The sequence below is a fragment of the Tamandua tetradactyla genome, chromosome 21, assembly GCF_023851605.1.
Source record: "Tamandua tetradactyla isolate mTamTet1 chromosome 21, mTamTet1.pri, whole genome shotgun sequence".
Taxonomy (NCBI): domain Eukaryota; kingdom Metazoa; phylum Chordata; class Mammalia; order Pilosa; family Myrmecophagidae; genus Tamandua; species Tamandua tetradactyla.
Genome location: NC_135347.1, coordinates 54,792,198 through 54,819,829, shown reverse-complemented (window position 1 = coordinate 54,819,829; position 27,632 = coordinate 54,792,198). Strand labels below are relative to the sequence as shown.

Genomic DNA, 27,632 nt, shown 5'->3' with positions numbered 1-27,632 from the left:
TTGCTCAGGCTTCACCTTAGCACACCCCGCAGGACACTGGTAGCTTCAGTCTGCTCTCCTTGAGCAACAGATCAAGGAAAAAGGCCTGTAGCCTGTGCCCTTATGGCCCCTGGGAGGGCCGGTCCTGAGCAGCTTGCAGGCTGGGGTGTGTCCATGAGGTCCCTGGCACGGCTTCTCAGGCCGGTGGGGAGCTGGGGGGAGCTCCAGCCTCAACGTTTTGGAAGTAAGGTGGCATCTCCTGTAATGATCATATGCTTGTCCCGATGACCCTTTTTGCATCTAAAGAGAATAAAACCCTTTTTAAATGTAATTCTTCCCTGCCACCCTCTGTCCCTTGGAAGCAAAATGGATCGGCATTAACCTCTAGAAACAGGAACTTTTGGCGTTCTCCCTGGCCAAGGAGGTCGCTTTTTGGTGGATAGAAAGTGTTAAGAAATAAAATGTGCGGATAAACACATGGAAATGTGTTATGAAAGAACATTAAACCAGTGTAAAATCAGATGATTTAGCAGTCTTTAGTGAGGGATATTGCCAAAGATTCTTTGAATATACAAGCAAATTAAATCCCTTGGTTTATTTTATCTGTATGTTTATTAGCTTCAAAGAACATCATAGAATTTTTCCTAAATACCACTTTACCTTTGCTTCATAATTTATGCTCTTTAATGATGTACATTAATTGTTTTTATTCCTTGGAGTCCCTCCTGTTTTTAATTGAGGGTAAAAAGACTTAGTAATTTTATTTTAGATGTTTTCACAATAAATAGAATTGGGAAAAGAGGGATTTATTTGGGTTTAATATGCTATCACAGTAAGAATTAGCAACACACCTTATTGCTTTGATAGTTCACTCATTTTATTTTAAATAAGTGCTTCCATTTTCTTAGGCAATGTTAAATGTGATGGCACATTAAGATGCCAGGAAGTGCCTTAATATGGATTCTGCAGTGCATACAGGCTTTGCCAGCTCAGGGAGGTTAGGGGCCCCCTATCCACACTGAGCGGTAGGTAGGTAGGTCTGGCAATTTGAAATAAACATCCCCAGTCACACGAGGCCATAAAGAAAGGACGTTGGTGGTGGTTCTGATGAAGGCTGCCTAAAGTCAGGTGAATGAAAAATTTTCGAGATCTGTTAGAGTCAGAATTGTTCTGGTTTCTAAATACCTAACATTAAGTTCTCACTCTCACTGACTAGAACTGGTCAGGTGGACTTCCTGTAGAGGTCAGGGTGGGAGGTTCGCGTTCTTAATGTGAAGCTGGTGCATGGCCCTAACCCAGGAGGGCCCTGCCCCCTTACCTCCTGCACGTCTGGAGTTTGACTGGTTCAGTGCGCTCCTTCCCGGTCACAGCGTGGGCACAGTCCCTGCAGCCCGGGATGGGAGGACAAGGGCTCTCCATAGGACAACCCCATGGTTGATTTCTTCTGTTACTTTCTGGCTATCCAAGTTCTCTCCCTCTGTGGGGGAGGTTGGCCGGGTGTGTTCTCCCTGGGCCCAGCACATAGAGGGGACAGTGACCATGCCATGACCTCCCTTCAGCCTCGTGGGGCATTTGGGGACATGGAGAACATCTACTTGCGCCCCAGAGACCCGCAAGCAACTCTGTCATGTGTTGCAGACAGGAAAATGAGACTTTTTATTATACAATGCCAGAATAATAGAGCCTAATTATGTAATACTTTTCCCTACAATTCCGCCCCCAGCTGCAGCTAAATCTGTATATATTACTAGCAATCTGCAAGGACAGCCTGTGCTGGAGGATGACATGTGGTGTTAAAGGTGTACACTTCTGCCCAGCTCTTCACATCTGGTGATGACCATATTCACTTAGCAACAACAATAACAAAGGATTATGCCATTAAACAAGAGATGTAATCTAATTTTGAAAGCTCATTGCTTAGAATAACTTTAAAATATAATAATAAAAATTGAATCACATTTCTGTGTATATTTGATGAATTACTTTATGGAACAGTAAAATGTATGAAATTGGGATTCTCTTGGGTAATTTAGGCTAAATGATCATTTTTCTCTTTTTTTGGGGGGTGGTGAGGGTGGGTGCATGGTCCTGGGATTGGACCCCAGCCTCACACGTAGAAAGCAAGCATTCAACTACTGAACCACCCATGCACCCCGTTTATTTCTTTTAATGTTCTTATGCTCCTTCTTCCTGAAGAGAACTACATTGTCCAAAATAAAGATGGAGTTTAGCTATTATCTGAAGTTTAAATTGATCAGTACGCAATCAGCTGTTCTTTGGCCAGTCTCGTAGCTGTCATCGTGCTTATTTTACTCTATAGTCTAACGACAGTAGCAGTCCTCAGTTTTGGAAAGAGTAAAAGTTTTTGCTAGGCAAAACTTAGTATTCCATGGGATGCTCCATTCCTCGGCATTGACGGACGTTAGTAGAGCCCACTTTGTTCTCACTTGGGCTTCCATGTGACAGCTGTTGGGCTACAGAAGTGGAAGCTGAACCAGGCAGGCTTAAAATAACCGACCCCCTATTGCATCCCTATGGAGGGATGCGTGTCGGCGAGCAGCAAGTCTGTGACCCCTTTGCCTCATCCACTGTTTACCCCCCTACCTCTTCACCCAGATCCCTGCTGGGGCGTAGCCTTGTGTTCAGAATCTTTCTCCTTCCAAGCCCCCGCCATGCCCAGTCCTATCCTTCTCCCAAGTGGTCTTTGGGTGTGTGTGTGTTGTTTTATTCGATTTTGGGATATCTTTGGAACAGACATGGAAGGCCATGCTAACCCAGTTACCCCAGTCACAGTTGACAAAGCACAGAGAACCAGAGAGGAACTTACATGATCATAGCTACCCACCATGTTGGTGGCAGTGCTGGAGTCGAGTCCAGTTATCCTCCGTCCTGGTATGGTGGTCTTTACACCTCAAAAACCACCATGAAATTTGTACACTTTCTACCTGTACCCCTTTAACACTTGCCTTTTTCCTCTGCACCTTCCGGGCACTTAAAAAGGATGTAGGAATGGTTACATTGCCCACACTGTATGGGTTTCTACGTTACCTTTCACTTGTACTTCTTTTTTTTTCTTCCAATTTTCTAACTTCTTAACCTGGGGGATACAAAAATAAAGACAGATGAAGCACAGAGTTACATGGTTCCCAAGAACAGGTTCTTCTGCATGAAGAGTTAGTAATTCGTACCTGCAATTAAGTTCCCCAGATCTAAGAATGTGACTCCTATTGATTACCTCATCTTGATGCATGTTATTATTGATGGTTTATAAAGCCACCAGCCAAAACAGCTTTCAAGTAAACATTGCAAAGCTCGTTTTTGTCACTGGGGGGAAATTACCTGTTGGCCCCCAGTGTCCTTCCACTTCAGTCGTTGATGAGTTTGCTTTGTCCCTCGGGCGTCATACTTACTGAAGGTTTTACGCCTTGTGGATTATCATGCAATGAATGTTTGAGATGAAGCCTGGAGGTCGGAGTTAAGATCTTGTCCTGTGTAAAGACAGCCTCTTGAATTGACAAAAACGATAAAACTGTGAAGTGCTTGTTTACATACCTAGTTGAAACATACAGGTACTTTAGAGAATATACTTGGGCAAGAGAAGAAATGATCATTTGATAAAAATATTGTTAAATATGGCTTAATTATCCAGCTCTCAGTGAATTCACCCACATGGAGTATGTTTCTCTACATAAATTGTAAGTGTGTGTGTAGACACAAGTCTGACTTCTGGAGGACCATCACTGCCCCAGGAGCCCATTCCTCTGGGGCTGAGCTGGGCTCTGGATCCAGGTGCCTGGAAAATGCTTTTGCTAAGATTGGCTCTTCCTGGCCCCTTTTGGAGAGGCAGTGTGGAAACCACTTTGGTAACAGCTTTAAGGTCCCCTTTTATTATTAATTCTTGTATTAAGTGATTGTGTTTCACATGCAGCTTTGTTCATAGGATACTATATGTTTCAAATTAGGAAGACTGGAACAACTTAAATAAGAAAATAGACTGCAACCATGGGGAATTTCAGGGGAGTTGGTTTATAATTGGCTCATCCACGTCATGTTGATTTGTTTTACTTACACTCACACGCTAATATCTTCCTCTCTGCAACAACAGGACACTGCTATTCGATGAGCTAAAATCTTTCACTCTGCATCTGAGCTGACTTGCTATAGTTAAATATGGTGCTTGGTTTGACATTTCAGTTATGCTCACAAGAAAAGATAGATTATGATTCATTTTTCTTTTGACCAAGAGCCTTTGAAAGCTGTAGAGAACAAAGAAATATGACACTGCACTCTTATAAATAATAATCGCTACATGTGTTGAATTGTTATGTTGTCTTATGCACTTTGACAAATGCTTCACATATACCATCTGTTTTGATCCTTACAACAACCTGTGAAATACATATTATTTTCTTAATTTTGCAGGTGATAAAACTGAGGGCCAGAGATGATAACAAGTTGCCTAAAGCACCCTAAATGGCAAAGTATAGAATCGGGTTTTATCCAGTGTTTTCTGCCCTCTCCTTGTAAACAAGTCAAAGGAGATGGTGATGTTAGATTGCCTTAAACCCACAACTTCTCTAGTAAAGAAAAAAAAAATGTAGACTGCCATTGTGAGTCAAAAAGATAAATAACATTTTAGGACTTTGCTTTATAAGAAGAAACGTCAATCCAGCAAATCAACACATCTTTATTATAATGTGTAGGAAGGCTTTAGCTGGAAATCTTTAAATAGCCAGTATAAATAATAAGTGACATACTTGTGTTGGATAGAAATGAACTGAACTGGTGTTGCTCTGGAGTTAGAAATTAGCTAAAATTATAGCCAAGAAATGGAGAGTCTGATTTTGGATATTCCAGATGTCCAGGGACGGTCACTGAGCCGTGTGTGCACCTGGAGGTCTGCACAGGTGCCACTGGCTAGGCACAGGGGAGGCCACCATGCTTGCTTTCAGGTGCCAGAAAGAGTAGCTAGAAGCAAAGTGCCATAAAGCCTAATTTACCTGAGCTTGCAAAAGTAAGAAAGAATGAAAGTCTTTCTGTGTGTGTTACAAAAGGCTGGAGTATCTCAGATTCAATTTGGGCCCGTTTAGGGTCTCCTAATTGATAGGGATGCGCCTTCTCCATGGCCACCATAGCACGTGAAGTAGAGGGCTGGCGTCGCTAGAGGCCCAGAGGACTTAGAGACCAGTGTCCTCTGTGTCTTTGTTCGCTGGAGCTGGCATTCAAGTTTCATTCAGCCCCACCTGGTTCATTCCACGGTCCATGAGGATTTTGATGAATTACACATCTTCTCTTGGTATCATGTGCACAGAAATGCGTACTGCTGTTTATTCATTCAGTTTGAAAGGCCAAGTGGTTTTTCTTTCCCTCAAAATGTACTAATATAAAAGGTAGGGCCATGGTGGCTCAGCAGGTAAGAATGCTTGCCTGCCATGCCCGAGGACCCAGGTTCGATTCCTGGTGCCTGCCCATGTATAAAAAAAAACATTTAAAAAAAAAAAACAGTAAATGGTTTTATGAACCTTGAGAACTGTTTACTTTGATAAATTAGATGAAATGCTAATGATTTTATAGCAGAACTAACATCAATCTTTTGCAACTTTTAGGGCCTGTAATTCTGTGTTCACAGCTTTAGACCACTGTCATGAAGCCATAGAAATAACAAGCGATGACCACGTGATTCAGGTAAAACTTCAGATGTCACAGACGTCTCAAGTACCAGTCATCCTGCTTCTAAAACTTTCCCGTAATTCTCACATTTCAGGACCTTGGCTTTGGAGAAAGTAAAATCAAAGTGCACAGGAGAGACTCTGGTAGACTTAAACTGAGAGATTTTCAGTAAAGAATAAAAATGCCTTAGTACAAATCGGAACCTGGGTTCCTTTGGAAGAAATAGGATAAATTTCTTGGACCATCTGTGAAGGCAGCATTTGCACAGAAGTAAATCAGAATCTAAAAGCTTATAAATACCCAGGGGAACAGAATATTTTCAAAGATACTCAATTATTTATCTGAAGCCGGTCTTCTAATTAGAAAGCACTCTAATGTACTAAAGTCATTTTTCTAAAGAAATGTATATTGTGCACAAACTTATTTTGAAAGGTCTTCTTAATATATTTGTTAGGAAGGTAGCACATCTACACCTAAAACACAGAAAGTGGCCTGTTACGTGGACTTCCCACCAGTGGTGGTGGCCTGCTGGGGGTTTGCCTTTGGTGGCCGGGAGCCGAGGAACGGTCAGCCCTGGGGCAGAGCTCCAGCTCTTTCCCTCCATCCCTGGCAGCCTGTGCAGACACCCGCTGCTTGTACAGTGATGAAGAACTTCAGCAGTCTGCCCTACCTCTCAGCCCTGTTGTTGGATTCTTTTTTGCTGCTGTAACAAATGACCACAAATTTAGGGGCTTAAAACGACACATTGATTTTCTCGCAGCTCTGGAGGCCACAAGTCTGAAACGGGCTCACTCTGCTCAGACCAAGATGGCGGCAGGGGGCATTCCTTGTGGGCGAGCGAGGCTCCGTGGGGGTCTGTTTCCTTGCCTTTCCAGCTTCTTAGAAACTGTTGGCATTTATTTGTTCATTTATTTATTCATTCCTTTTTTAAATAAACTTTTTATTTGGAAATAATTGTAAATTTACAGGATAATTACAAAAACAATACAGAACCCATGCAGAAAACTCCAGCATATCCACTATCCAGATACCCAGATCAACCAACTTTTAATATTTTAACTTATTTTCCCACCTGCATTTCTTGGCTCTGCACCCCTTCCTCCATTGTCAGATCTCTCTTTGACTGTCTTGCCTTTTGCTTTCTCTCCTAAGGGCCCTAGTGATTGCCTTGTGCCCACCCACACAATCCAGGCTAATCCCCCTATTTAAAATCCTTAGCTTAATCACATCTGCAGAGTCCGTTTTGCCATGAAAATAACAAAGCCACAGTTTCCAGGGATTTGGACATGAACAATCCCCCACACACACACACACTTGTACCCAGACCTGAACAGCCAGTTCTATTCATGAAACCCACGTGCACGTCCCTATTCCACAGGGACCATGGGGGGTGTGACTGCAGGAAAGAAGAGAAGCAGCCCCTGCCTCAAGTGGCCTTACCCACTTTTTATCCAGCAGTTTAACAGGATGAATCCCTCATCCTTCAATTAGCCGTTGATGCTTAGAGAACGTGTATCTCTAGGAGAGGTAACATGGTGAGGTTGTCCCATTATGGTATTCATTGTCCCCCAGCCTTTGCTGTGAGCAGGAGGAATCAGCTGTGAGGACAGCAGGCGGCTGGGAAGAGGAAGGTGGTAGGGAGTTACTGCATTGAAGGGAACCTTGGATTCTGAAAATAAGGTTTTACTGGCTTTGCAGTTTCCTTTCTCGGGGAACCTTTCATGTCCCCTTTAAAAACCCACCGGCAATCTGACTATAGAACCCAAAGCAAGAGGAAAGAGGAAGTTGAACAGAGGGTGTTGTATGCAAGGGGATATTAAAATGACCTTTTTGCTATAGATTTCAAAATGACAGAATAGTTCATAGATACTCTGACACAACACCAGGGTTCCTCTTAGGGCACTGCCACTGAGTAGTTGTCCCTCTTGGTGTGCAGTGTCTGGAGGCCAGGCAGTGGGACTTCAAATTTAGGAATAACATCTGTCTGTCTATGCATGTCATAGTCTGGCTGTCAAAACAGTCAGTCATCTTATCTGTCTTAGCTTATCTACCCTATCCTTCCTTCCTTCCACCCACCAATCTACCTACCTATTTTAAACATTTAAAATGTATTTACCATGTTCCAGGTACAATCCTAAGTATTTTACACATCTTTATTCCTTAAAATTATCCTATGGTTCTGGAGCTTCACTGCCTTCTATTTAATAAGAAATCCTGTGCTGTCAGTACTGATCGTACAGCCGTTTTGCAGATGAGGAAGCTACGTTCAGAGAAATTATGTGACTTGTCCAGTTCCCACAGCTAGCCATTGGCAGGGCAGGGTATGGATTTGGATGGCTTGGCTGCGCAATGCTTGCCCTGAGATTGTTGGATCCTGAGGGGAGAGACGGGCCATGACTTCTACCCCTATTTACAACCTAAGAACAAGGACAGAAAAACACACGAAAATGTTGAGAATTGAGAACACAGCCAACAAACAGGAAAACAATATGTTCTCAGTTATCATCTATTCATTCATCAAATATTTCCTTAACAGCCCAGAGTATCCAAAGTCAAATCCTCAGTGTACTTTGACGATCTTCATGTCTGATGAGGGAGAGAGATAAACAATTTTAAATTCAGTCTAATAAGACTCTAGAAGCCTGCGCAGGAGACAGTGGAACCCTTAGAGTGACACCGAGGCAGACTGGGCTCGGGTCTGTCAAGGAAAGCTTCCTGGAGGAGGAGGAATAATCAGCATTGGCGAGGCGACTAGATGGGGCAGAGAGAGTACGTGGGCAAAGGCCTGCTGATGAGAGGCGGGCAGGCACCTCGGCACAGCAGGCGGTGGGCCCAGGGACTGCGGGGCTGTCCTAGTTTCTAGGGGCATCACGGTAGGTCAGCCAGCCCGGGAGGGAGTGGCGCTGCCACACGGAGGTCAGTGGAGAGGATGTCCCTACCCCCTTCTCTTCTGCCACTCCCATAAAGCGTAGTCCTGAGGCCACAAAGAGTCCTTCTCACCCCTCCACTGCCCAGGATTAATTTTGGAAATAAAAGTGTGTTCTCAAAGCCGTAGCTCTGCAGGTGCCCCTGTGTCACTCGCTCGTTTCTGCTGTCGGCGCAGTCAAGGATGGAGTGATTACGGTTTGTAAAAGTGTTTCCAAAGCTGCAGATGAATGTAGATTATGCCCAGAGAAATGCGTGACCCAGATGCTGTGTGATCAGGCTTTCCTTCAGTTCCGGGTCACTTGCCTCCTCTCACTGGACTCTCCTTCAGTGACTGGGTTCTTGGAAGGGAAGTTGGAGGGTGCGGACGGGAGTTGGGGATCACCAAGGTAATAGCTCTAGACTCCGGGACCTTGGGCAGAATTTTGGAGAGAAAACCTCTGGGTCTTCTGGCCCCAGAAATGTGGCGAGGGAGCCTTTCTTCGTGGACACTCAACTGCCAGCCCCGGGAAGGCTGCCTACTGCCCAGGCAGTTTAACTAAGCTCATTGTTCAACGGAGATTGGGAATGGCCGCAACCCATAGCACTGGTTATTAGATGCGGCCATTAGAAAGGAAGCACAAAAGATCAGATTGCTGTTTTCTAGAGATCTGTCCAGGATAAGCCACCACCTGTTGAATTGGACTCTCGTTTTTATCTTTTTTTATTTTGTTCTGCGTTTTCCTTATTTCGTGGGGCTGCCAGTGAAGAGTGAGGCCGACCACTTGCTGGATGAGGGCTCCTGCCCATTACCGGCTGAGGAATTCTCCTGGTGCCGTGCAGGGGCTGGGTGCTGGGGAGGGGGGGCAGTCAAATGAATGACCTCCTGCTCAGCTGCCCCACCACAGCCACGTGGAGGGAGGGCAGGGGGCTTGGGGACGGGCAGTGGGGCCAGCGGGCACCCGCAGGAGAGCTCTGCAGCCCTGGGCTGCTGCAGCACGAGCCCCAGTGGTCCCTCTGGGGCAGGTGGTGGTTCGTGAATTCCACCTGTGCCCCCTGACCTGTCCCCACCTTCTGTTAACAGTATGTCAACCCGGCCTTCGAAAGGATGATGGGCTACCACAAGGGCGAGCTCCTGGGAAAAGAACTCGCTGAGCTGCCCAAGAGCGACAAGAACCGGGCTGACCTTCTGGACACCATCAACACCTGCATCAAGAAGGGAAAGGTGGGTGACCCCACGCCCCCACACACCCCTCCCTGCCGCGTGGTTTTCCCTTTATGAGTTTTATGTCATATTCTTCAAGTCGGATTATTTAATAAAGTGTAAAAGAGTTATTACTTTTAAAGAAGAATTTATTTAAAAAGTAAATATATATATATATATTATTTTTGAAAGATGGATTATTTAATAAAGCAAAAGATTTTTATGTTTGCGAGGTAGCTACTTTGCATTAAGTTTGGAGATCAAGCTGATCTGGTGCTTATCCTGATGAGACAGAATCCAATGAGTCAGTAAAAGGAAATGTCATCCTTTGCTTGACTGAATCTCTCCTGCTGTTGCTGGATTAGTTTGCCCGCCTTGGAGCAGAGCTCAGCCTATAGAGCTATCAAATATTTTTTTAATTTATCTGGTGTTCGGGGAACTGGAAGTATTTAAGATCAGTATTGAATAGCGGGTCCAGATTTTTGTCAGTTTTTCCTTTTTCTGTTCTCTCTGCTCCTCAGAGCACGGTAGAAGTAGCTAACTTACTTCCCTGCCTCTGCTGCCCCTCCAGTGGCTTCCCTTTGCCTCCAGTAGATGAGGCCCGTGTGCCTGCGCTGTGGGGACTGTCCCTCCAGTCCTGTCCTTGAGGAACGCCTTGGCTCTCACAACTGGAACTGCCTGTCCATTTCTTTTTAAGCATTCTGAGTGCTTTCTCACATACTTCTTTCATCTTCCCTTCTCTGATGTGACATAGTTAGGTAACATTATATTCATTTAATGGGGGTACCATGTTATAGGGAGAAAATAAGTTTGAATTATATATGATGGCCAAAATTACTAAAAAACAAATTTGGGGAGTGAGACTGAAAAGAAATCAGGGCATTATAAACTACTCCCAAAAAGCATGCTGGAAGAGCACTACCACCCATTTGATGACCCCCAATAGATGTATCACTTACCCACTTGGCATGAGACGGGGCAAGAGATGGCTGCAGAGAACCTCGGTTTCTGACTTAACCGCTCCCTCCCAGAAATAGTAGAGATATCTCAGGTTCACTCTGAGACCACAGGCCCCTCCTACCTACCAGTCTCCAGGGACCAGAGACCACAGCAATCTTCCTCTCTCTTGAGCCTCATCTGGATAGCTGTGCGAGGATGGACTAGCCTCAGAGAAGACTTGGCTGGGATGCCACGTGGTGTGTCAGATCCACACTGGACTTCAGGGAGTGTTAAGGAGCTGTAAATTTAAATGAAATCCTCAACTTCCTGATTGGGAAAAAAATTGAACTCTCTGAGCCTCAGTTTGCCAATCTGTAAGTTTAGGATGGTAACACCAAGCTCACAAGGTTGCCATGACGATTTTGAGAAAGACCACAGAATCCCTTGGCCCATAGCTCTGCACCTGGTGCTGGTTTCTTCGGGTGGAATTGGAAATTCCACCCGCTTTGGTCCCAGCCTGGGTACCTGGTCAAGCGTCCTGGGGCCCAGGGGAGCAGCCTGGGGGTGGACATGTTGGGTCTAGTCTCTGTCCACTGTGAGCCTCGGGTTGTGTCGCAGTAGATGCAAAGAAGCAGTGGTGTTTTGTGAACTGTAACACCTACGGAAACTTCCTCCACCTGGTAAGACCGTCATTAAGGGGCAGCCCCTGGCCCCCACTGAAGGATGCTGAGTGCTGTCTTTGTCCATGTAGGAATGGCAGGGCGTGTACTATGCCAGACGGAAATCCGGAGACAGCATCCAGCAGCACGTGAAGATTGCCCCCGTGGTTGGCCAAGGAGGGTGAGAGCTTACGCTTGAACTCTTTAAGAGAAGTTAAGTTGTGTGGTGCTGTGTTTGCATAGTGAAGTGCCAGTGGGCGCTTAGATCCACACGTACGAGAGAGGGGGCACCTCCGCTGGGCTAACTGTCCCTCCCGCTGTGGTCTCTGGTGAAGCATCACCCCACTGCCTACCTCTGCCTTGTCAGCTGTGGTTTCACGGTCCCCTCTGCTCTCTGAGAGGGCACATTGTCCTGGGCTTGACCTTTACAATGACAAATGACCTCCAGCCACGGCTCCCTCTGCCTTCTGCGGGAAGCTTCCCTTGAGGCCCTTTGCTTGTCCTCTCCTGGCTGGCTCTGCGCTGGGCCCCACAGGGGCTGAGAGAGCCCTGGAGACCACTGGTGAAGGAGGAGAAGGTAAGTCTGACCAGGAGCTGAGGGGATCCGATTCCATTTCATTGCAGATTACCAGAGAAGCCTGCTTATTTTATAGGGGAATAATGTAAATATGCAATTCCTGTTCTTGCTCCAAGTTTAATTTTGTGAGGAGTTTTACGGAGCCAAACAGGATCCCCTAACAGTATCTCGGGGCTGAGCCTTTGTGATCCAGCCTGAAAGTTCACGCCAGCTTCATGGGACAGGTTTATGAGGACATGACATCGTGTGATGTTTTGGATAAAGAAAAGATAGTAGTTAGTGTGCCGACAGCTGGACGGGAGAACCCGGTGCCTTGAAAACTGCTGCGTGACTAGAAAACCAAGACATTCTGTAAGATCACCAAAGGATCTGTAGATTTTTTCCCTGTCAGTTGTACTTGTTTTTTAGTTTTGAGATTGCTCCCCGCTTGGTTCAGCGCTCCCTGCATGGTGTTGTGCCTTTTTGTAATCTGGGGTTCCAACCTCTTACTCCCTTCTGGGTGTAGTGGGCTCTGTGGGCCCCTCCCCATGGGGCGCAGGTTCTGTGGGACAGAGAGAGGCTGGTCCGGGCCGCTCAATTGCACCAGCCTCAGAGTCCCCATTTCTACCAGCGGCCTGTGCTCGGAGGCCCCAGGATTAAACAGTGCCCGTGCCTGTCGGTCTGTTTTTATTATCTTCCTTACGCCATCTTCTCAGAAAATGGAATCTGAGAATCACTTTAGTTGCCTGCGACCAGAATTATAAAGTAACCAAAGCTGAAAGACAGGCTATTGTCCAATAATATCTGTCAGGATACGTTTTTCTGATATTTCTGATTTTACAGAGATGGGAGAGAAGTTCTTTTGTCCAGAAACAATTTACGGTATTATTTTTCCCCAATTGTAGGAAGTGAACTATCAGAGGAAATTCTTGCTGAAAGTAGGGAGGTTTTATCTCTGCCAATTTATTGAGGCTCATCACAGATTAACCAGTATTTTCTATGCTCTTTTTCAAGTCCTCCAGAGAAAACGGAACCAGAGAGAGAGAAAAAAAATCATAACTGTAAATCTAACAACTTTCTAGATTTTGTGGTGATGTTCTCAGTAGAAAACCTACCTTGAGCTGATTTTTCTGCAGGCCTGAGGCACCCGTAGCCTTTTGCCCCATCTCCCTGTGGTAATGAGCAAAACCCACAAGCTGAGTTTCACCATCTGGTCCATGACCTCGAAATAAGAGGGTTTTTCTCTGTGTGAAAAAAATGCCATTGTGATGATGACCATGCTGTGAAAGAATATGTGATATTAAATACAAAAACAACCACCATGAATTCTGGTCCTTGTTCAGATGAGTTTTTGGCTTTATATCGAAGCTATAACATTATTGGTGTCCGCAGAATTAAAACTGATTTTGTCTGAGTAGCATTTCATCTTAGTTCTGAAGATGTCTGTGAGCCAAATCTCAGGAGTCAGTTGGTAGATGAAATGCCCATTAGAAAGTACCTCCGAGTCTACCCAATGAGACAGGGACGCACACTTTCTGAATGCATCCCTGGACTCTGGGTGAAAGGTGCATCTTTTGTAGATGAGGATTTTGTTTGAATTTCAAAACTGCTCTGGGATGGGCACTGGATCTTGCTTGAAATACTCTGTTGATGTTTTCGTTTGCTAATGTGTTGAATCATCCCATCTCTGAATCACTAATAACTGATTATTTTTATTATTAGGAAAATTAGGCATTTTGTCTCCCTCAAGAAGCTGTGTTGTGCCACTGACAGTAACAAGCAGGTACAGTATTCCGTTTGCTTCGTTTGCATCGTCAGCCTGGTCGTGCGTTCCGTTCTCACCGCTGTTCTCTGCTTGTCTCTCTCCATAGCTTATTGCAGCTGCCAGTTAAGGAGGTTTGTGGGGAAAAATTGGGCTCCTTTGACCAATATTTTTTTGAATTCCCCTGCGAGCCTGTACTACTTTATCAGTAGTGCACATCGGTTGTGATTTAGCTTGTGGATGAGCCACTCTAGACGAATTCCGTTTATGAGCTCATAAAATCCTTCCTCCAAATAAAAGTTGTTTTATTTTCCCATCTTAATTTCTTCAACAAATAAAAACTATCCATTTGAGCATGTCAGCTCCACAAATTCATGCCAAACCAAGAATCATTCCAGATTAGGACTGTGTTTTTTTTTTTTGCCATCAGGCAGAATAATATATTTCACTGTTATCTTTTGAAGTACCAGCGTTTTAGTAAGTTGCTATATTTAAGGACTTTTAAAGGTAATTTTATAATAGAGGACAAACGCTGGTATCTTTTTTAAGCCCAGTGTCTGTTACTCTTTATACTTTTAGTATTGGATCATGTATATTGAATCATGCTTTAAAATTTGTTGGTTAAAAAGTACTCAGAAAAATTACTGATGATTCACTTTTGAAAACCTATACAAAATATGTATAGGTTTGCTCTTTGATTTTGATGATGTATTTAAGAGAAGGGATGGTATTTCTTAAGATTTTGAAGGGCTTCTGGGGTGTAATGCCATTTAAATCAGTGGAGATTGTCAAACGCAGGGTGAAAAGGGAATGCCCAGCCAGGGCGAGAAATCGGTGGACAGACAGCAGGACTCAGGCACTTGGGCTTCTCCTGTGACTCCCGGAGAGAAGGCAGGATTCTTCAATCCAGGGTGCCTCATGGCCCATTCAGTCATTTCCCTCAGTGCTTCGAATGTATCCACATGCAGCAGATTTGGGTCAACATAAAATGCCTCCTTTGCTCTGAGAATTTCTTCTAGAATCAGGAAATTTTCACTCAGTACCATAAAGTCACGCAGTTAGGCAAGTCCCTGGGGACCCTTGGGAAAGGAAGGGAATTGACTTTCCTAGGAAGTGAGATTCTTCCCACAGCAAAGTTTAGACGTGCTAGGAGGAAGCATGGTGAAGTGAAGGGCGGTCTACAGACAGAGGGACAGGCACCAGAACCCCTAGTCTCTTTTAGAGGACAAACAGCTGAATGTAACAGTATAAACCAACATTTATTGGTTGTGTATGCATGGTACAGAACACAGGCCCACTTGGACTCATTCATTCTCCTGCCAGAAATTAACCAAATGCAGTCCATGTCCAAAATCAAGCACAGCCTTCTCTCCAGTTCAGCCTGCTCCTCCTTCCTCCTTCCTCCTGTTCTCACTTAATGAATGGGACACTCAGTCTCCCTGTGCTGGTGTTCCCTCAACTCAGCGTGTCCAAATCCTGTCGGTCCTTCATGGTTTAGCCCAAGAAATGTCAAGTAACATCTCCTTCCTCAAGGTCCCCAAAAGCCCCTTCTTTACTCTGCATCATCCCCTCCCCTCTGCCTTTATGACAGGTATTTGCATGTAAACTGCTCCCTTGTCGCTAGCAGGATCTCGGGGCTCTGCTTGTCTCTGGGTGCCCTGCTGCCTGGCACATGCAGGCTCTGCGCTTCAGCGTCAGCTGCTGTTGAGTTGATTTTCACTGTCCTGGTCTCCTGCTGCCTCCCAGGGAAAGCAGGCAGGTCCTAGCACAAGGTTGAAGGGGGTAAACATCTTCTTTTCGAAGGCTCTAAGTAGAAGCATCTTTACCACCATGCATTAGCTGCGGTTCAGGAAGAGTGGAAACACCAAGCTTGGATGCTCTGAACCATTGACGTCATTGATGGTGCTGTCCAGGCCTGCAGAGACTTAGATTTTCCAATAATAAAGCATTTTTAGATCTCTGCCTAGCCAGTGTTTTTCCTCCTCACAGAAGGAGGCTGATGAGTAGCAGGGGTCCGTGGTGGGAACGTCTCCCAGGGGGAAGGGGCAGCCTGTCGCAGGCAGTAGCTGGTGCTGCTTCCTGGGGTTTTGCCTTGATGACGACGACTACGTCAACATTAGCCTGTGGGTTTGCATTTTAACAAGGACTGAAACTGTGAGCCATGCTGCTGTCTTCTGGCTGATGCTCGTAATCAGCAAAGATCTCTTTTCCTGTGAGAACCCTGTAGCTTTTTGCCAAGATGCTGGTGGTACTCAGTGAGGTGTGTCTGCTAAACATCAGCCTTCCCTGCCCCCGCCATACGTGCAGTCTCTTCCCAAATACGTGCAGAACACCTGTTCTGTGCTGCAGCGGGAACTCGGGCTTCCCCCCCCCGGGTCCCAAAGAAGGGGTGGGGCGGCATGGCACAGGCAGGTAAACGTAAATAGAGCACAGCAAGGGGGGAGTGAGCCAAGCGCTGGAGAAGCACAGACAGAACCAAGGGGACAGGGTAGGATTTCTTCTGAGGTGTCACTTAGAATAACAACCCACAGCCGTGTCTGGTCTGCCTTGTAAATGGAGCTTTACTGGAACCATCCACACTCGCTGGCGATGTAGTGTCTGGTAGCTTTCAACTACAGTGCAAATTGAATCATTGTGACAGTATGGCCTGCAAAGCCTAAAATATTACTTATCTGGCAGAAAAAAAAGTCTGCCAGGCCCGTTTGTAAAGATAATTTTCTTCCTTGGATTTCCACGTTCTTGGGCCAGGGACACTTGGGCCCCCGTGTGTGCACACCAGCTGTGCGCACTCTCCTCGGCCCCACCCACTTTCACGCGGACCCGGTCCCTGCCGGAGCCTCTGCGGGCGTTTTCCTGTGGGTGAACACCTGGCGGTCCCTGAGGCACTCGCCCTTCCTGAAGTCAAGTCCAAGTCCAGGTGCACGACCCAGCTGTGGGACTCCAGGGCTCTGTGGCCAAGGTCCAGGGGTCCAGGCTGCCCAGGGTGGAGGAGGCAGGGCCGGAGAGACACCGGTCCCTCGGAAGCTGACCGCGAGCGTGAACTGAGGCTGGAGAGGGCACAGGCAGGAGCCGGCCACGGCAGAGGGGCTGCGAGGCCCCCCATCCCGGTCACGCAGGGTCCCTGTCCTTCGTGTGCAGCGGCAGGCTGGGAGCCCTGAGGAGAGAGTGGGCACAGACAGGCAGGAGGATGGGACTTCCACTCCGATCCCTGGTCCCTCCTCATGGAGGCACCTCGGGTCAGGGGAGCACCCCCAGGCAGTGCGGGTAGCTCATGCTGAGCTGGCGAGTAAGAGGAAGTGACTTTCCTGAGCCGGAGTGTAGCCCACTCCACGTTGGCTGCGGGAGAGAGTCCCTCGCCTGTTCCGCAGGAGTCTGTGCAGGGGGGTGCTCAGAGGAAGCCTTCTGCTCTCCAGCTCATCGCGTTCCAAGGCAGAGGCAAATTGAGAGCCGAATGAGACAAGTCCGGCCTAGGTTTTGCACAGGGCTTTGCAGAGCTGCAAAGCAGGGGCCCTGCCTTTGGGATTTCATTGTCCACCTACTTCCCTTGTTTCCTGACCAAGATTGTTTCAGCAGTGAAAGAAATAGGAAAGGCATAACCTCTGCATGAAGAATAACTTGAATAGCGTTTGGCTTAGCTGAAGAACCACTATTTGTGCAGATGGGTGTGCCCTTCATCCCAGCCCAGCACCAGGCCTGGGGCTCCCTCGGGAGACGCTGCTTTGGAGGCACTTTTACACACGTGACTCACATGAGAACAGTAGCTTCAGGAATGGAGACTGAGTTGGCCAGGTTTACGATGGTGAAGTCTTGCTTTGAGGTACACTTTTTGGAGGGTCGTGTGTATTTTATATCATAGTAAGTTATTTGATCCTGAAATTGTTATAAATTCTAGGAAAAAATGGAGTTTTCCTGTAATGCATCCGTTAAGCCTGCCAGTAGTACCTAGAACAAGGTACAAAGAGTAGAGGGTGTCAGAGAGCAGGAAGGGAAGAGAACAGAGTCTTCGGTTTTGTGAAGGTTTGATGTGAACAAGGAGGGACAGAGCCCTGAACGCAAAAGCAGGGGAAAGTCTTAGGGGAGCAGATTAGACTCAACATAAGAAAGAATTACTTAATAGCATTGACCAAAGTTTTTGGCCTAAGAGAATAGTGAGTTCCCCATCCTGGGAGGCAATCAAATAGAAGTATCTCAGTAAACTAAGCTTTCTGGAGGAAAAACTATTATTGACTGACCAGAGAGAATGGACTAGATCAGTGGATCTCAAAATGTGGTTTCCTAATACAGCAGCAGCAGCATCTCCAGGAACTTGCTAGAAATGCAGAGGCAGACCCGCAGAACCAGAAACCCTGGGGGTGGGCTGCAGCAGGCTGGTCCGGCTCTCTTGGAGATTCCGAGTCACTTAAAGTTTGAAGCTGCAGGACTGGATGAGGGGAGCACTCACATCGTCGTTCAGGAGCTGAGTCTGCGCTGGATTAAGCACGGTCAGAAAGGATGGGCTTCAGTACCCCTGACCCACAGACCCCCCTCCAAGTTTGAAGACCCTGACCCTGGCTGCCCAGACCTTGCGCTGAGAGGACCCCCCTCTTCTCCAGACTGCGCTGTCCAGTTCTGGGGCCATCAGCCTCTTGTGGCTATTGAGTGCGGGCAATGTGCTGGTCAGGTTGAGGCGTGCGCCAGTTGTGAAGCACACACTGGATTTCAAAGACAGTATTTTTAAAAAAGAATGCAAAACAGCTCAATCTCATCATGTCTGTATGTTGAAATAACATTTCAGACATATGGTAGTAAAGAAATGATATCATTAAAATTAATTTCACCTATTTCTTTTTACTGTTAAAAGGTGGCTACTACAAAATTTAAAAATCCATCTGTGCTCTTGTTGATTTCTTTCGGGCATTGCAGGTCCAGACCTCCCTGTCCTGCGAGTCCTCGCACTGCCCTCTCACGGGGTGGACGCGCTGCCCACGTGGCTGGTCACTGGCTGAGCCGGCCACAAACTTCCCGAGCCTCCCGGGAATGCTGCTGCAGCTGGTTCCCTTGTGCACCGCAGGGGCCCTTGGACTGCTCCCCCCTTGGGGATGGCTTCCCAGGGGGCACGGGCAGACCTTTGGGGTTCAGGAAAGCATGTGGGCACCTTTCAGTCATATTCAAACTGCAGCAAGATGCTGGCCGCCCCTCCTGGAGAACCGTGCCCCCCTAAGCACACTCAGGCCTCAGCAGAAGAGGGGGTGCCCTGGGAGCACCCCTCACCAGTGAGTAGGCGCCAGTGCCCCAGCCTGAGCACCAACTGTCCGTTCTCTGGGCAGCAGCATGGTGAGAGGTTTACTTTCAGAGATGCTCATTTTTAAAGAAACCGTTTACCAACCATGACCAGCCAGTTCCCAAATCCTACTGTGGGAACATACCAAAGCTACCAGTTGACCCCTGGGAAGATTTTGCTCCTGGGCACAGGAGGGCATGTGTCAGACGAAGGGACTCTGCCCCTTGGATCTCACCTGACTCCAGGGCCTCCCACCAAGCTGAGAATGTCCTGGAGCACACCCCCCACCCATCCCCTGGAGGCTGAACCCTGGGTGTGCCACCTACAGTGGCATAGTGGCGCCTGATGGTCCGTTCTACCAGGTCAGTGTTTGGCCTGTCTGGCTGCTCACCTGTCCTGTCCTGCTCAGAGGGTGCTGTGTTCCCTGCCATCTCCACACACGGGGTTCCCCAGTCCCATAGCTGCTTGAGCCCAGTACTCCGGAAACGCGTTAACCTATTGCCATCTTTGTTTTCTTCTTCCCTCTTTTGCTTTCTCTCTTTTACACTCTCACACTCTACTCCTTCCAATTTCTTCCTTTATAGCTTAGAATGGTGCAGAGGTATTTTTTTTTTCTCATTTGGCCCTTCCACCTGCTTGGACCAGCCTGAGGCCTGGGCCTTGTGGTCTGTTCCATTCCTCACCCCAGAGCGTCTGCAGCGGGTATCCTTGGCCTTCGCTGCCCCCCAGGCCTCTACTCTCCCCTCATTTGCTGGGTCTCGTTGCCCCCTCCTTTCCTTCCCAGCAGGTGGCTTAGCGGATAAGCTTTGCCTCTCGGCCTCCTTTGATCTGTGGCCATACGGGGCCCTTAAGAGTGGCGGACAGTAAGGCCCAGTCTCATGGTGCTGTCCTGCCGAGTGCACCCTTCACTAAATTCCCAGATCCCTAATTAAGTAGTCTTAACAATTTTAGCTGAGTTGAATTCTGTGTGTAGTGAGGGGAAAAAATGTGTTTGCACGTGTGTTTCTTGCTCCTTCTCTCCCCTCTCTCCAAATTGAGATGAGCAGCCAGGCAGCCTTTACTTCTCCCCAAGGCCCCTGTACCTGGTGGGACCTCTCAGGGATGGAGCAGCACTGTCCCTTATTTGTAAGCTTGAGGGTAGAGGGTGGAGCCCTCAGAGGTACATGAGAAAATATTCTGTTTAAAATGTTTATTGCAGACCTGCTGTGTTCTAGGTATTGGGCACCCAATATAGATGGCACTTCAGGACAGATGTTCTGCCAGAGGGGCAGGGTAGGAGGGCCTCCTGGAGGTGGTGGCTGCTGATGTTACCAGATGTGTAAAAATTGCAGAGGAAGAGGAAAGACTGCTCTGAGCAGAAGTTAACAGGATGTACCGCGGTAGAGAAGAAGGACCCAGATGGTGTGTTCAGGGAATGGAAAATGGTCTGGAATCACACAGTAAGGGGTGAATATGGTCAAGTGGTAAAAGCTGAGACAGGACAGATAGACGGGGCAGGTCGTGATTTGTCTGTGTGCCAGGCTGAGCTGGCCTGAGGGTACCACGAGCCCCTGGAAAAGCCTCGCCTGACTGTGTTCTCTGCAGACCACTCTGCCCAGTGAGGGGCAGATGAGAGCAGGCTGTGGGTCGGTGGGAAGCCACAGAAGAAATGGGGCATCTGATCTAAGGGAGCTAAGGGTAGATAGAGAGGAGGAAGGAGAGTGAATCTGAGAAGAGAGTGGTTGGGGAGGGGTTTGGGGAGACACAGGCACTTAAAATTACTTGTCAGTTTATGTTCATTGCTAATCCCAAATTTTCAATTTGTCTTATATCCACAGTATTTGAGATCTGTCACATGTTTTTCAATATATATGGTCTCTTTGCTGCTTGCCTGTTCTTTAAGACTCAAATCAGGTTCTCCTCCGCCCAAGTAACTTCCCTGTCCATGGCTCAACCCCAGTGAGGTGATGGTGATGGTACTTGGCAGCCTCACCTGTGGGCCTTGAATCTCATGCGGCTTTGGCTCAGCTCTCAACTAGGGGCCGAGACCATGGATTATGTCTGCCTCTTTGTACTCCCCACGCTGTACGCGCTGTGGACACTCAGGAAGGTATTTTGAAAACGAAGTTGGATTCCCTAAGCAATAACCTTGGAAGACATAAGAAATGAGGATGCAGTTTCTGTCTAGTCCCTAATTATTACATGTAATTTTTGGTTTGTGTGCAGTCACTGTACGTCTCCCATGACATTACAGAGGACATTTGCCGTCATCTCCCGAGGCACACATCCACTGTGACTTCTTAAAAGAAGTTAGAGAAAAAGGGTGCTGCAACTGAAAGCGTGACTTGAATTACCCCTGAAAGTGGCTATTCACGTCTTACAGATGTCTGATGTGTAACTGATACATCGCTATGCTGGAGGGTTCACCCATGGGCACCTTACTCACAGTAGGTGACCCACTATTTGTTGTTATATTTGGTAACGCCACTAAGTAAACAAAATTATCCAAATTTTTTCCCTTTAGCTTTAGTACATATTTACAAAAAGCTATTTAAAGAAAGGCCTCTGATATTGCAAAACCACATTTCCTCCTGAGAAGCCACATTTTGTGCAGCTGAACCCTGAGAGCAGGGTGGCTTAGGGTGGGAAACAGAAATGGAACCTGCTTCTGTCGGGGACGTGGGGGCCAAGGTGGGGCACACAGGCGTGTATTGAGCGTGCAGTGATAGGGTTATATGCCTCAGAAGGCCTAGACTCCGGGGAGGGAGCGAGGCTCACCCTTGGTGTTGGTGGCTGGCTGCCACCGTAGCTGCTCAGGCAGCGGCGCATGGGGGAGTAAGCAGCCCTCTGAGCAGGGCACCCATGGAGCCCAGTGGGGCGGGAGGCTGCTTAGTTCCCAGTGGACGTCAGAAGCCTGGTGCCTTCGCGCTGGCAGGGGTGGGGGGCCGGAGCTGTCTGCCCTGCGCCCTGTGGAGTTCCTTTGCCCCAGCCAGGCTCTCAGCCTGTCTTCGTTGCCACATCAACAGGTGTTGATAAGGCCCTTGGTTGGTGATGGGGACAGGTGGAGGATGGGAAAAGCAGACTGGAGGGAACTGTAAGTCTGAGCTGGAAATAAACTATTCCCCTTTGTGAGAAACTGGTAATGCCTGCTAACCATTCATAGCCTCCCATGGGGCGCCCCACTCTGGACCCTCAATCCTGGAAGCTTAAACAGGAAGAAAAGTCAGTTTGACTTAAGAGAAGCAGGTCATCTTAATAACGAATGGTAAAAAGACAGAGCTATTTCTAAAAGAGTGATGTTATCTAATTATCTCTAATACATTTAAGACAACTAGGATTAAGAAGAAGTGATACAGATAACCAGGATTGGAGAGGGCGTGGAGAAATAGCAACACTCACACACTGCTGGTGGGAATGTAAAATGGTGCAGCCACTCTGGAAGACAGTTTGGCAGCTCCTCGGAAAGCTAAGTATAGACTCCCGCATGACCTGGCAGTCCCACTACTAGGTTTATACCTAATAGGATTGAAAGCAGGGGCTCACGCAGACATTTACATACCAATGTTCATAGCAGCATTAATCACAGTTGCTCAGAGATGGAAGTAGTGCAAGTGTCCAACTGATGACTGCATAAAATGTGGTGTAAACATATGATGGAACATTAATCAGCGTTAAGAAAGAAATGAAGTCCTGATATATGTGGCAGCATGTATGAACCTTGACGATACCGTGTTGAGTGAAAAGCCAGATACAGGAGGATGCTTTTGTATGATTTCGCTGATTTGAAACAATTGGGACAAGCACATTTGTAGAGTCAGAATCTAGAGTACAGACAACCAGGAGTCAGAGTGGGGATAGGAAATGGGAAGTTGAGGCTTAAAATGTACAGGGTTCCTGTTTGGAGCAGTGGAGACGTTTTGGCAGTGGATGGTGGGGGTGATAGCACAACATTATGACTGTGATTAGCAGCACTGAAATATATATCTGAAAATGATTAAAAGGGGAAAGGTCAGTTTGTATATATGGTAACAGCATAAAAAAATTTTTTAAATACATGGAACGACACAAACAGCCCTAAGGGAAACCATACTCTGTAGTAATGCAGTGATATGTTGATAGTACAGGTATGAAAGCGTTCTGCCACCATTCGTAACAAAGGTTCCATTCCAGTGCAGGGTGGTGGGAGGTATGTGGGATTCTGTGTTCTGTGCATGATTGGGTTAAACCCAGAACTGCTCTAATAAGGGGGGGGGGGGGGTGGCAGGGAAGAGACGATGCTCTATTGGCCCTTGAAGAGGAGGGTTTTTTTCCCAAAGTCTAAATTTTTAACAGAATTTGTGTCATTTAGACTATTTCAAGTTGCTCCTTACTGTGGATATTCTACTAATTAAATTCAAGAGATTTTTCTATTTCCTTAGACTTGACGTATGTTAAAATTTTACTTATTTACCATTTTTAAAGACAATTTAGAGGTAAATCCCTGTCTGGAAATGTTTGCATTTCCAAAACAATGGTCCATATCTAACTACTCAGAAGGAATTAATTCACCACACATTGAGAACTTCTCAGCTTTGGGTATTTCTTCATCTGCTCAGTGAACAGTAACTGCCTTCCGGTGCTTTGGCCCAGTGGAAGACACAGGGAGGGTGAGGCTGACGTCCCCCGTTTCTCTCCACATCCGCTTCTGCTGTATTCCCTGACTCAGCTACTCCGTCTGCTCGGCACCCCCCACCCTAACCTGGGAACCCCTTCAGTGTCCCTGGTCTCCTGTGCCCACTTTATCTAGGTGCCTGCTAAGTTCTAAAGATTGTGCCCTCAGGACAGTCCTTGGCTTCACTCCCTTTTCTCCCCTCCCCCTCGAGCCTTACTTCATTCCTGGTCTTCCTGACCTCTGATTATCCGAAGCCGGCCTCGTAACTTCCCTCTCCGCTCCATTGGTGACATGCCAGGATGCTCACACCAGCTCATACCAGCTCACAGGAGCTGATGTTTGGTTTTCTAGAATTTTGTGAACCAGGTATTAAACTAACCATCACTAAAAATTAAATTATAAGCATGCAACTTGAAATGATCTTTTAAAAAGGTAATAATTATTCACAATCCATCACTTCCTAAGTGTGTTACTACCACTTACTGTGATCTCTGCTCACGGGGACATGTACGTCTGCCGTGTCTGCATGGTGGATAGCCGTGTGGTGGTGTGCTGTTACACGTCTCTCCCGACTCTGCGTTCTCTGACTTCATGTTGGTAGTTGAAACAGCCATAGGAGAGTATTTACACCACAGAAATCAGCAAATACCAAATCAGGGCTTGATTTACTTTCAGCTGATTTTCCAAACTTAAGAAAAGGTTAATAATGCAGATTAAGCTTAAATATGGATCCTGTCTGCAGCAACTTCATTGTGAATAGCACAAAAAACTAAAGAAACGTTCTCTCCAGTGTTCAAAAACCGTTGCTAGATTCAACAAAGAAGTTTCTCATGCCATTGAGGAATGAATGAAGTTCCCACATACATCTCTGTTACTTTACTTTCATCTTATTCCTTAATGTAAATGAAAATATTAAGTAATATTTGTGTCAAAACTTACTGATTCATTAATTGCACCCATAAGGTGGCTACTAATGGAAGAGCTCAAATCACCAAAAAGCGTTTTGTGAGAATCAATCGGCTATTTGGAATTTATAATAAAGAGTATTTTATATTTGAGTATCCAATTAGAAATGGTGTGCTACACATCCTTTAAATCAGAGATTGGTATATTTTTCTTAAAGAGACAGTAAATAATTTAGGCTTGTGGGTGTTCAGTCTCTGTGGCAACGATGCAACTACTCAGCTCTGCCATTGTCCTGGGAGAGCAGCCACAGATATATGCAAATGAAGAGGTGTGGCTGTGTCATAAAAATGTATTTGCCAGAAAGTAAAATGGACCATAGTTTACCAATCATTTTATATGAGTAAAATTTCTAATAAAGGCATGCGTGTATATGCATATACCTGTGTGTATTTGGGCACACATGTATATCTTATATATGTAGCAAGCTGGTTGTTAAAATTCACAGCACACCCTTGAGTTCCTGCCATCCGGCCCACAGTGTGCACCCTGAAGGGCTTCCCGCCGCTCCTCATCGTCTACAGGCCCCACACACCGTTAGGGAGCATGGAAAGCCTCTGTGACCTCGCTTCTCCCTCCCCACCTCTTTTACTGCCTCTCTGCTCAAGTCACACCAGGCTGTTTGTAGTTCCCCAGACAGGTGCCTCTGAGCTTCGCACTTACTGTTCCCTCTGTGAAGCCTTTAGTTCCTTCTTCTCATCCCCCTGGAATCCTCTTGTTCACCTGGCCCAGGTCGCACTTCTCTTCCATGAATTCCCCCGACCACTGCTGTCTTCCTCCCTATGGAGTGGACTTCGTGCTTCCCACACACTCTCCGTCTCATAGACCGCATCGAGGTTAGGGAACACGTCTTAGTCCAGCGCTGCGTCCCTGTCCCCTGCAATGCCTCCAAACCCTCCCAGGGAATGTTTGATAAACCGAGCACATTATGCAGCTTACATTTAATAATCATAATAAAACGTGTTCTGTGTTAGGCAGTTACACTGTGTCCGCTACCCTGCAAGTGCATTTCTATGTTAACTGTCTGCTCCTCACTGCAGTCCCCTGAGGTAGATACTATGATCCCCTTTTTAACAAATGAGAAAACTCTGAGACTTGGAGCAGTTGAGAAACTTGTCCAGGTTTCATGTAGGATACATATGGAAGAACCAGGACTCAAAGCCTGAAGTAGTTAGGGGTATGTTAAAATAAATATTTTAAAAGTAGTTAGGGATAGTAAAAAAAATGCAAGTGCATTCACATAAGAGGCTGGTTGCCCTTGTTCAGGAGGCCAGGGGAGACCTTACGGGCGCCAGTGTTGACTGGATGGGTTCAGGAAGCAGGTAGAGTTTATCTTCGTGGGGACAGGAATCCCAGACGTAAGCCAAAGGGTGACCCCAGTCAGTAGAGCAGGTGGTGGTCAGGACGCTGCACTCCTTGGTGGTAGAGTAGGGGGGCAGCCGGGGTGAAGCTGGGGGTCAGACCACCCGGCCCCCATCTGCCTAGGCCCAGCCGCCCTTAACGCCTGTACCTGCCTGCAGGTGCTTCGGGGTCCGCCGTCATCCTGGAAGGGTGCCTGGGCAGAAGGAAATTAAACCATGTGCCTTGCCCTGGCTCACTCTTAATCTACAGATGAAATAGAGTTTATGTGAGACCCAGACATGCCATGAAAGGGATTTACAGAAGGGCGGTGTGGGGGAGAAGGCCAGGGCGGTGAGGTAACTGTATGCAGAAGACCCTTGGGCCGCTCCCAGTCAGACCGGAGCGCTGGGACCACCCCTCCTAGGAGCACAGGGAGCCGAGTAAGTCCTGGGCGTGGAGGAACATATGCTCGTTGAAATTGGAAATGCTCAGGAAAAGCATTTCCAATTTCGTCTTTCAGTTATATTTTGGAGATACTACACTGATCAAAACTTAAAACCCAGCCATAGTGCCACCAGCATCTTTGCCTAAAGGCTCTTTTTTTTTTTTTTTTCAACGTGTAGCCAGAGCAGTTTTCATCTCCGAGGACTTGATTTGCGCTTTTGGGCCTTCACTTAGGTGGTGCCTCATACAAGTAATTTCTAAGAACAAAATCCCAGCTAGTGTGATCCCACTCAGTGTCGTTGCTAGAAGAAGTGAGGGAGAGGGATGATTTGGAGTGTTCTCTGTGAGATTAGCTCTGCCTCATTTTGGAGCCATCTGACTCTTGTAACCAAGGTCTTGCCCTGGTTTGCTGAGGGCTCAGTGTCTGGATTGAGATTTCAGAGCCTGACCCCAGGAGACTGAGGAGAGCATAAGTTTATGCATCTTCATAGCTACCCATTCCTAAGCCCAGCATTACCCAATAAGGAATGGTTCAGTTATGTTTCCGTATTATTTGCTAGTCAGAGAAGATGGCTGTGGAATGGGATGCTAAATGGCGGGATGTGTGTCCTTAGCAAGAAGAGGGAAGAGAAGGTCTTCGCCTGGTGTCATTCATTCTACAAGTGTCACTGAGAGAACTTCCCTGCCAGGTGTGGGCCATGGTGAGAAACCACAGTTGCATCCTGTTCTCAAGCCATGTGTGTCCGCCTTGCAACAAGATAGGTCGTTATAATTGTCACCAAGGATTCACCTATTTACAGAGTATTGGCCCAATTACTTACAAGGGCGGTGGAAAGTACATAACAGACAGTTTATTCCATAAGGAACGGTGGGCCTGTCCCACTGTGGCAACCCCTACAAAAGTCATGTTGACATTTACTACCCCACGCTGGGTGACAGCAGCAACCTGAAGCCATGGTACCGAGTGATGAGAGGTGTGGAGAGGCAAAAGCAGTGGTTCTCAACTTGCCTGCACATTGAAATTAGCCAGAGAGTCAAAAAAAAATAATAAAAAGCATGATGCCTGAGACCCAGAGGTGCTGATAAAATGGGTCTGTGGTACAACCTGAGCTTTGGGATTTCTGAAAGTTCCCCAGGGATTCCAGACGTATCTCTCACCAAGGTTGAAAACCACCAGGTTGAAGAGTGAAGGGAGAGCCTCTGAGTGATTTGGACCTGGTATGATCAGGCTAAGCTAGCCTAAGAGGGTTTCCTGCAGGACATTTTGGAGGGGGACAAGGGTGTGGTTTGACCAGAAGCCCACAGGATGGGCCCCTAGGAG

The 27,632-nt window shown here is 46.9% G+C and overlaps 1 protein-coding gene across 10 annotated transcripts in view; it reads left to right on the top strand.

The window, feature by feature from the left end:
- The window catches only part of PDE8B (phosphodiesterase 8B), a 303,711-nt gene that overhangs the window by 202,903 nt on the left and 73,176 nt on the right, over positions 1 to 27,632 (top strand). For all 10 annotated transcript variants that reach the window (XM_077139368.1, XM_077139372.1, XM_077139365.1 and 7 more), the window contains 4 exons: positions 5,586 to 5,664; positions 9,638 to 9,778; positions 11,448 to 11,536; positions 13,634 to 13,694. In XM_077139368.1, the coding sequence (XP_076995483.1) occupies positions 5,586 to 5,664; positions 9,638 to 9,778; positions 11,448 to 11,536; positions 13,634 to 13,694 (370 nt within the window). The remainder of the gene's footprint in view (positions 1 to 5,585; positions 5,665 to 9,637; positions 9,779 to 11,447; positions 11,537 to 13,633; positions 13,695 to 27,632) is intronic.